General features: G+C 26.3%; 1 protein-coding gene across 1 annotated transcript; it reads right to left on the bottom strand.

Annotated features, from left to right (window-relative positions):
* Positions 1-792: 792 nt before the first annotated feature.
* LOC114932300 (uncharacterized) lies at positions 793-10,439 on the bottom strand. The gene is given in 11 exon segments (XM_085483317.1): positions 793-1,302; positions 1,432-1,661; positions 1,748-1,866; positions 2,271-3,161; positions 3,164-3,928; positions 4,190-5,053; positions 5,295-5,549; positions 6,943-7,224; positions 7,346-7,426; positions 7,805-8,026; positions 8,116-10,439. Coding segments are annotated over 9 exon segments (3,420 nt in total). The 5' UTR covers positions 7,893-8,026; positions 8,116-10,439; the 3' UTR covers positions 793-1,302; positions 1,432-1,586.
* Between the last annotated feature and the right edge of the window lie 1,038 nt (positions 10,440-11,477).

Genomic DNA, 11,477 nt, shown 5'->3' with positions numbered 1-11,477 from the left:
TATATAATTAGGAAAATGTGTCTTAAATTATTAACATATTCCAGTGTATGTTGAAACTTGCGACTCAAAACACCATAGGAAAAAGGTTTTTGTAAAATTAAAAAATAAAAGTATTTACAATTATACTTTACAACGAATTTGTGCAGTAGTTTTTGCGATGTAAGGATTTAGATGTTTTTAAGGAAAGTAGTAATTTTTGAGATATAAAGATTTAAAATTTTTTAAGGACCCAATTATAGGCTACGTTCATATACGTCCTGTTTTTGAATTATACGTATATGCGATACTAATTTAGTATTGCATGTTCTATTCACTAATGGGCGATTAGATTGCTTGGAATAAAAAATATCATATTTATTATTATTTCTTAATTTATTGAGAACATTTCTAGTATTATATTGAGTAATAATCTTTTTAATTTAATTCTGAATGGTATACATATAAATCACATTATATAACATATATAATAACGAATACGCATAACGTTTATAGTTAATAATGCACTGAATATATTGCTTTATATGTATTTTATAATTACCGAGATCTTAATTTCTATATAAGTTCTTTATTTTAATGAATACATGTCTTAATATTAAATCAATCTTTATCTTTTTTAGAGAATTCTTGTGATACATCTTAGATTTATATCTAAGCAAAATATAACAAAATTTATAGTAATTTTCTTCTTGAATATAATAAAATGTATCTAAGCAAAACAAAACTCAAATATAGTAATTCTCTTCCTGAATATAAAAAATTAAAGAAACAAAACGAAACATCCAATCCAATATATTTATATAATTACTGAAATCTTAATTTCTATATAATTTCTTTCTTTTAAATAATACATATGTCTTAATATGAATCTACTCTTCATCATTTTCAAAGAATTTTTGTAATATATTTTAAATTTGTATCTAAGTAAAATATATCAGAACTTAAATATAGTAATTTTCTTCTTCAATATAATAAAATAAAAAAAAACAAAACATTCAATATTGTTTTGTCTTTTTGTATTGAACGTATAAAATTTTTAGAATAGTTATACTTTTAAATATATATAATAATACCTTTAAAATAATTAACTTTTTGTTTTTATTTGATTACTAATCCAAGATTTTATTTGAGCGTTTGTGCGGTTTTTCAATATAGGATACTTGACTTTTATTTCATTTATTTGACTAAAAGATGGCAATTTATTATTTTTTATATTGACTGAAAATGAGGATAAGACCGCTTCGCGTTCATTATCAGTCCATCGGATTTTATTAGCTTGTCTTCTTTTAGGACCAAAAGGAGATACTGAAATATGAAGATTATGTTAGTAAATTTGCTTATAAGTACTAATATACTTATAAGCAAATTTTATATACAATTATATCAAGAATAAATTATACCAATGTATTATATATAAACATTATTTAAACATACTTCTCTTCTTTCTTTTTTCTGTACTACTATTTATACTATCTTTCCTGCTAAGCATTTCTCCGGTTTTTTTAATATTCTTGTAGATTGATTACTTGAACTATTTTTACTTAAATCTGTATATTCATCGTCATCTTCATATTCATCGTTAGATTCTATCACATTTTTATTATCATAAACTGTTTCCTTTTTTGATTTTTTTTAAATTTTCTTTGTAGAATCGAAGGAATGCACTATAAAATATCAATATTATAACATATGCCTATATCCAATGCTTTTTATGTTAATTATAGATTCCATATTATTATTTATCTCTTACCATTTGGTATTCAGACTTCGCAACACACACTTGAAATATCGGGGAAAAGGACTTGTTAAAACGATAATCATGCTCAAATGTCGCATAACTTGGCATCTCAGACCAATCGCCTTGCATATCTATTGGTCAACAGCGAAGAATCGTTTCAATTTTATATTTTAATATTTAACTAACTTTGTATTTTTAACATTTAACTTTGTATTTTAATATTTAACTTTTATGTATTGATAAAGACTGTAGTGCAGTCGAAACGTTTACAATTTATATCGATTCTGTAACGGAATGTTAATTTAATTATTTAACTATTAATAAAAATTTTTACACCTTATTTATTTGCTCGTTCAGTTGGCCTACTATATATGATTTGTTTAATTTTGTTAAATTATACGAGCCTTTCATTAATTAATTATTTATCTCATTATATACTTGTATTAATAAGCAGTATAAATATATTTCAAAGGTTATATATATGTATACATACATTTGGAATCTGTATTAAATGTAAATATATATTTAAACATACCTTTTCTCTTCTTTTTTTCTAATATATTATTCATTTGATCGCCATTTCTAAATTGTTGAAATTTTTTAATATTTTTTGATATAGGTAACGTATTAGTAGTTTTTAAACATATATTTGTGTTAAGTTCATTATCTGATTCTATGTTATCATCTTCTTGACTTTCATTGCTTTCATCGGATGTCTCTTCTCCTTGAGCGTATTTTAACAATCGTGATATAGCCAAATCTTTTGTGATAACAGATTGCCTATAATGTGATCTATGTATTTTTTCATGATGGCCCATGAAGTTTGCCAAATCACTAACTTGATTATCAGATACATCTAATGTAATGCACATTGTAGCAATGTGTTTTCGTAATGTTGTACCTCGTAGAGAAGTTGGTATCTCTGCTCCAGAGGCTACAGAAAATTTGCGCATTAGGACACATGCTCTTAAATATTTGTGTCTTCTTTTATCAGTTGAGTTTATACCAAACACATAAGGATTTTCTACGGGAACACTAGCTTGTTTACGATACTTGACGATCATTTGTATACATGACAATAATTCCTCATGAAGTAAAACGGGAACTGTTCTTGCTAATTTTCCACGTATTGTTACACGCACATATTTCGATAAGGATTTTTGTAACTCAGGTGCTTCGTCTTTTGAAATTGCCGCAGGATTTTTTAAATCTTCTATTAAAATGCGTTCTAATTCGCCAGCACGTCTTCTATTGAACATCATGGTAGACACTAATGTCGTTTCAGCTAGTCTTCGCCACGTTTGAATTGAAAATCCATCGTTTTGTAATAATTTTAGAGCATTCGTACGTTCATCTTTCAAATAAGAATTCAATATTTTAATATCATCTATAGACGGTAAAACTATGTTTCTTTGTCTCATTCGACGCCTTGAGTTTCATGTACAACTTTGTTTACGCTGATAGGATAATCTTCTTCAAATAATTTTAAAAAATTTTCTACTATAACTTGATTCTCGAGTTCTTGTCTTTTTATGCATATGCTCCTTAAAATTTGTCCAACTTGCTTTATGAGAGTTCCTAACGATGATGCTACAGAAGATACCTTGTATGTCCATGTTGTTTCATCAAATTGTGCAAGATTATTAACAGCTTTCACACAATAATCATATCTCTTTGGATTATATATTGAAGTAAAATCTACCACAGTATTATCAATTTCCTTCATAGTAGCCAGAAATCGTCCTAGTAGTCTTAATCGTGCTCTAATCATGTCATGTTGGTGTTGAAGACGATACTTTAGACACATTTTATTTCCATAAGCAATTAATAACTCATCATATCTAATAAGCTGAGTTATAGTATCTTCTCTCGTCACTGGAAATACTAGTCTTTTTAATACTGTACTTGCACTATAATGTATACGGCAAGCTACTGTGCGTCCTAATACTTTTACATTTCTTTGACGAGACTCAGTCTTTTGTGTACATAACTTAAAATGATGTCGAATGTTATTCTTAGAAAAGTATCCTTTACATTTTGCACATGGAATAAAATCGACCGCTTGCTTGTTTAATTTTTTTGCCGGACGACGACATACAATTAAATTTCCTTTATTAACGTTAGGATCTGTATTATATACAAAATTTCCTGTTCGTCTAATTATAGCAATAATTTTTTTCCGTTCTGGGTTACCTAAAATTTGTAAAAAAATAAAAATGATAAAATTTAGGAAATTGCAAAGGGCTTCAATAGTAAATATAAAAGTAACAGATTGAGGGCCAATTGAAGCTAAGAAACGCAACGTAATAAGCGTCGAAATTCTAGCATTTCTAGAAATTTCGACGCTTATTCTTACGTTTCCTAGCTCCGATTAGTCCTTAATCTACTACTTTGATAAAATTTAGATTATTAAAAATGATAAAATTTAGATATTAAAAATATATAATTATTTACCTTTAGGTAAGAAACAAAACTTTTTTACATCTTCTTCAGTATTGTGTATTGATTCTAAATGCCTTGCAAATTGTGATTGCAATTTTTTACAGTATGGACACATACTCAACTTTAATTTGCGATTATCAGATGTTTCAACGTACATATCTTTATCGTCACATATATTTACTTTAGATAAATTTAATGAACTTGTTAAATTTAATTTACTTTTATTTAATTTACTTTTATTTATACTTGTATGATTTGTATTATCGCTAAGTTCATCTTCATCTGAATCTTCTGATACAGAACAATCTGATGTGTGGAAACTGTCATCCATATTACGCTCAGATGTAAGAGAATTATCAGACTCAATATTAGCATTAGTACTCATACATTCTGATGTTGATTTTTCTTTTGTTAATGTAGATTCTGCAAGTGGAGCAAAATCTACCAACATAGTATTTAAACTGTTATTATCCATGACGCAAGTCTTATTTAAAATATTTCCTTCGTCAATAATTTTATAAGTATTATTAAATTCTACATTGGATATAATTTTTATAGTCTTAATCTTATCGATTGCCTTTATATTTGCATCACAAAGCGTTATATTAATATCATTTTTATCACTTATGTTGCATATCTTAATATCACAGGCATTTTTGTCATATACAATATCATTTCTATCAGTTATATTGCATTGCTCAATATCACAGGCGTTTTTGTCATATAAAATATCATTTCTATCACATATGTTGCATTGTTCAATATCGTTTTTGTCATATAATGAACAAATATCATCTATATTCGAATTTATATTTGATGCATTAACATTTAATGTAGTATCAATGGGTAATACAGCAGCATTAATTAATGATGAATCTAGAAATAAAAATAAAAATAAGATTTTCAAAACTTAATGTACCAATAACTATTGCTTCCAATTGATATTTTTACTTTATTTAGATACTACATCTTTGAATTTTTTTTATATTCATTTTTGATAAAAATTTATAGAGTATGTATATTTTTATTGTAAATATAAGTAATATGCAAAATATATTTAAAATGTTGTTTTAAATAGTATATAGTCATATTCAGTATACATATGCTGAAATCTTACCATTTATTATGTTGTTAGTATTAAGTAATTTATTGCAATTTTTGTCAATAGTAGAAATATCTTTAGGTAAATGCGCAAGGTCTTTAATTTTATTTGCATCGCAAGATCTTATATTATCATTTTTATCATCCATGCTGCATTGCTCCATATCAAAAAACGTGCAAACATTTTCTATATTCGAATTTACATTTAATGTATCAATGTTTAATATTGTATTAATATCTAATATAGCATCAGTATCAATGAATGATGAATCTGAAAAGAAAAATGTATAATTAAAAAAAAAGACTAATGCAGATATTGGTATCAATTGTATATAATTTACTTTTATTTATAAATAAAATACCAAATATTTCAACTCTGTGCAATTCACACACAGATCCATAAAATCAATATCTCATATAACTAAGTTATTAATAACAAAGAGCACAATAGAGAATTAATACTAAAAGCAGTTACGTAATAATTAAGTCTATGCAATATGCAAATTAGAAAGCTAAAAAAAGATTGTAATATCAAACTAATAACTTGTAAAATGAAACGACTAAGAGCTGATTTTTCTTGCTTGAATACCTGCACATGTTGACTTTGTTTGCTCTCTTTATTAGTTTTAAAATAGTTTATCTTTATTAATTTTAAAATAATTAACCTTTTTAGTTATTATATATTTTTACAGCCATTTTATATCTGCTATTGCATAAATCATTGCTGATTTGATTTTATGACACCTTTTTATATCTCTGACATGCTGTATCCACTGCAACTTTAATATTTGTACATTTAATCTGCTTTATGATATTTGTGTATTTTAGTTTCTTGTACTGTTATTGATAAAGAAAAGAATCAGAATTGAATCAAAACGTTTGGCGTTTTGGTTATAAATAAATAAATTCTTCAAAATCATACACCAACATTTAAAAATATCTATTCTTTTCACAATTAAGATTCCATATCCTTAACCCCTTTATCTGTTTTTGATAACAATTTATTATTTATTCTGATAACAATTTATTAAAAGTACGTACATAATACTCATTTTGTAAATATTTTATAAAAAGTAATGCGTACAATTATCATAAAAAAGAAAATGTCTAATAAATATACATTGAATGTATTTAAAATGTCTTACATATACAATTAGATATATGCAGAAATCTTACCATTCATTATATTGATATTATTAGTTAATTCATTAGAATTTTTATTGGTAATAGGATTATCGTTATGCAAATATGCACGATCTTTAATTTCATTATTCGCACTTGCATCATCACAAAGCATTGTATTATTCACTTTTATCACACACGTTGCATTATATATCACAGTTTTTATCAACTAATGTACAAATATTTTTTGTATTCATATCCAATGTATTCATATCCGATGTATTAATATTTAATGTGACATTTGTATCTGTAGTTAATAATGCATTTGAAAAATAATTAAATAAGTTAAAAAATATGTATATAAAATATTGTATCGCAAACATAATTTATAGAAAAACAAAATTTACTAGATTATTTTTATTAATTTTTAATTTAGTTTTGTAATTTATAAAAAATAAATATAACTATAATTTAAAAAATATTTACATAATTGCACAATACATATTATGTATACAAATAGATTAAACATATCAAAGACTTACCATTTATCATGTTATCATTAGCTATTTTATTATTAACTACTTTATTGGGACTGCCATCACTAGAGAGAGTAGGAACATTTTTAGACGAAAATGTAGGATTTTTATCATTGCTGTGTGTTATATCAAACAGCGGTAAACTGTTACCAATTTTGTCACTTTTAGTGCATTGTTCAATATTATTGGAATCATTCGATAATGCGCAAATATCTTCACTCTTATTCGAATTTGGCATATTTGATATATCATTTGATGTGTTATTAGTATCAGAAGTTAGCGATACATCTAAGAAATGAAATTTGAATAATATTTTATTGTACATATATTAAATAAGTATAATTTTGAATAAATTTTTTAAATTAATATATATGTATATATATAAATAATGCATATATTCTAACATTACCTGATGAAATATTTAATAATTCTATAGCTGGAATTGCTTTATTCAAATTGTCTGCAATTTCTTGTAAAACAGATTTATTTGCTGAAATTTATACATAAAAAAGAAAATAAAAAATGGACACATTATACACATATATTGCTATGCAATATTATTGCATAGATATTTTTCAATATTATTTTTGCATAAATAATATTACAATATATCTGTAGAATGACAGTGAATAACATACATGTGTATAAATATATTTAAAAATAAATATAATTTTATAAAATTTTAGATACCACAATACTGTACATAAATATTGCAAAATAAAAAAAATCTGTTTATAAAAATGTACACAAATGTATATAAAAAATGCAAAAGATATGCAAGACAATATCAAATCATATTCTCTGAATAATTTTTTTATAATTCTGGAAAGGGTTATTATAGATATTATATATTAATACATATACTCACTATGAACTGCGATAATGTGAGATTTTTTTACTTTTTTCTTTTTTGAACACACAGTATAACGTCTTTTAGCAAATATTAATATAAACATTTTGTGTGTGTGTATAAACAACTGCAACAAATGCAAATATGCGCAGAAACAAAATCGAGAATATAATATTTATTCCGTCATCGAGCCATCCGTATGGTTAGGTTATGAGGTTAACATATTATTTTATTTTTAACCTAATGATATATCACAAAAAGAGTGTGAATGCGAATATCAAAAGATAATGGCTATACACTTACATAATCATAATCAATTATACACTTACATAAAAATACGATCTATTAATATAAAATAACTCGATTGCAATATATGTATTGCTCATCTACATGATGATATTGATGTTCTAAACGAGTTTGCGGAAATCGTATATAGACGATATAGACTAGACATGCGGAAAAGCTGCACGCTCATTGGATATCGCGCATCGCGTGTCGCGTCATCGCGCTGGTGTGCAGGAGCCATTATGATTTACGACTCTATTGTAGACTAAGCTTTAAATTAATCTTTTGTAAGGAAAAGCATTGAAATAAATATTAAAGCTTTGAATGGTAATATAAATATTTTTACTCCTCTCTATATATATTTATAATAGAAAAAAAAATATTACTATTTTTTAAATTAAATGCAGCTACATGCATATTTAAAAAAGTGCATATGATCATTAAGAATGCCTTTATATATACCGCGATGTCTTTGACGACAGTCGTGAAAACTGCCAATAGTCGTCAAAACTGCCAATTTATACTTCAAGATGTCGTCAAAACTACCTTTAGACAAATATATATATATTGTACAATATATTATATATATGTGGGTGTATATACAGGGTGTCCCAGACCTACCGTATCACACGTTAATAGGAGATTCCTGAGGCGATTTGGAAACGATTTTTCCTCAGCGAAAATGTCCAGGCACTAATAATTTTTGTTATAAACGATTGAAAATAGAAGATTTTTTGTAAATTAAAAAATAAATGTAAAAAATAAATTATTAACAAAACTACATTTTTTAGTTAATTTTAGGTAAAGTTTACTTTAATAGAATTTTAATTTAAAGCTTATTGTTAGTTACAAAGATACATGATTTCAAAAGTTGGGAACAATAAAAAAATGATGACCTTTCTCGATATTTTCGCTGAGGAAAAATCATTTAGTAACGTAACAAATTCTTAAATATGTAAATGTAATAAGATGCATTATAATTAAAAACGAATAACTTTTGTTGTATATTTATAGTTTTTAATGCAAGAGTATGTATATATGCAACAAGCCTTAAAATTTTTAATCAATCTTTTTTACTTATAGCGCAATCATTACTAGAAATAATGCTATGTTGAATCTATGCGACACAATATCAGTACTGGGTATGACTAGTGCAATTACAGTATATAATATTTTCAAATGGTCATTCGATGATCTTTTTATTACAGGTCACAAGATTCTATCAGTGGATACAATAATATTAAGTTCTCCCTTAAAAGATTCTCATGTTTTGTAATGGATTCTTCCCTAACATTTGATGTAAACTGGATATATGACTTGCAAATTAGTATCCATCAAGTTCTTTGGGCTGTTTAAAATAAAAAAACAAAATTAATAGAGAATGTGACATTTAAACCTTGTTTCTACAGCAAACTTATCAGTATAATTGTCATCGTCACACTTCAGTCTTTCCTTAGATTGAAAGGACAAAAAGGTAAGGAGACATGATATTTAAAAATATTATATCATACTCTAGTTACACTCTAGTCATATTCAGCACTGGTAAATATACGCATGCATAGATTTAACATTGCATTATTCCTAGGGTAACGGATGCACTGTAAGTAAAAAAGATTGATTAATGATTTGAAAAAACTTTTTAGGCTTGTCGCACATACTCTTGTATTAAAAACTAAATAAACATTAAAAAATATTCGTTCCTAATTATAATGTATATCTTATGACATAAACATTTAAGAATTTGTTACATTATTAAATGTGCACATTCTTTTATAACAAAAAATATTTACCCAATGCTATTGCGAAATGAAGAAAAGACCAAAATCTCGTAAACTTTTAAATATGTTTAGAACTAAATATCTCTAATAAGATATTAAATTAATGATATATGTAAAATTAAGCTTCCTGTCATATGTGCAGAGTATACATATATGTATACATATAATATAATATAATATATATTTATCCAAAGGCAGTTTTGACAACGTTCTCAAGTATAACTAGGCAGTTTTAACGACTGTTGGCAGTTTTCGCGACCGTCGTCAAACATATCGCAGTACAAACGCAGTTTTAACGACTGTCGTCATATCTACCTTTATATAAATATTTATACTATATGCATAGTAAACCACGTAGAAGAACGTTTTGTATTATTGAAGTAACTATTATATATTTATAAGCAGTTTTATTTTGTTGTATAGTTGTTTTACGTATAATATACTGTACGTAAACATTTAATAATTGTATAATACTATATTCTTTGGCGCTTAAAATTTCATGTCACGACAGTGAGATTTTACGTGCAAAAAAACACCATATATAATTATTAATTGCTTTAAACAGTACAACATGTAAAACACAGATATACATAATATAACAACATTTAAATATAAAAATACTTTAACCAAGCATTTTTCTACATTGTTTACTGAATGTATATATATATATATAGGCATACAGCCATATAAAGGTAGATTTGACGACTGTCGTTAAAACTGCCTTTATATCGCGGTGCCTTTGACGACGGTCGTGAAAACTGCCAATAGTCGTCAAAACTGCCAAATTATACTTCAAAATGTCGTCAAAACTGCCTTTAGACATATATATATACTATATGCATAGTAAACAACGTAGAAAAACGTTTTGTTGAAATAACTATTATTTATAAGCAGTTTTATTTTGTTGTATAGTTGTTTTACGTATAATATACTGTACGTAAACATTTAATAACTGTACTATATTCTTTGGCGCTTAAAATTTCATGCCACGGCAGTGAGATTTTACGTGCAAAAAAACACCATATATAATTATTAATTGCTTTAAACAGTACAACATGTAAAACACAGATATACATAATATAACAACATTTAAATATGAAAATATTTTAACCAAGCATTTTTCTACATTGTTTACTGAATGTATATATATATATATATATATAGGCATACAGCCATATAAAGGTAGATTTGACGACTGTCGTTAAAACTGCCTTTATATCGCGGTGCCTTTGACGACGGTCGTGAAAACTGCCAATAGTCGTCAAAACTGCCAAATTATACTGCAAAATGTCGTCAAAACTGCCTTTAGACATATATATATATATATATATATACATATTTGAAATTATATACTACGTATACGTAAAATGTACTTATGCTGACATATTATTGATGACTGATAGATGAATGTTACACGTATGTAAAATATACATAAATATTGCATTAATATACATCTATATTACAATTAATATTCTTATACAACCGCCTTCTGGAGACCATCCCGGTCGAGCATCAGCTGGGCGAGACGACCGGCGCGCGGCTACCAGCAGACGAGCACTAAGTGCTGGGTCTCCGCTGGAATCCGCACGAGGACACCTTCTCGCTGTCTGTCCGGCTGACTCCAGCGG

This window comes from Nylanderia fulva, unplaced genomic scaffold (genome assembly GCF_048542155.1).
Source record: "Nylanderia fulva isolate GAGA-0341 unplaced genomic scaffold, ASM4854215v1 Scaffold241, whole genome shotgun sequence".
Lineage (NCBI taxonomy): Eukaryota > Metazoa > Arthropoda > Insecta > Hymenoptera > Formicidae > Nylanderia > Nylanderia fulva.
The sequence above is the reverse complement of the archived record's forward strand: the minus strand, read 5'-3'. Positions and strand labels throughout refer to the sequence as shown.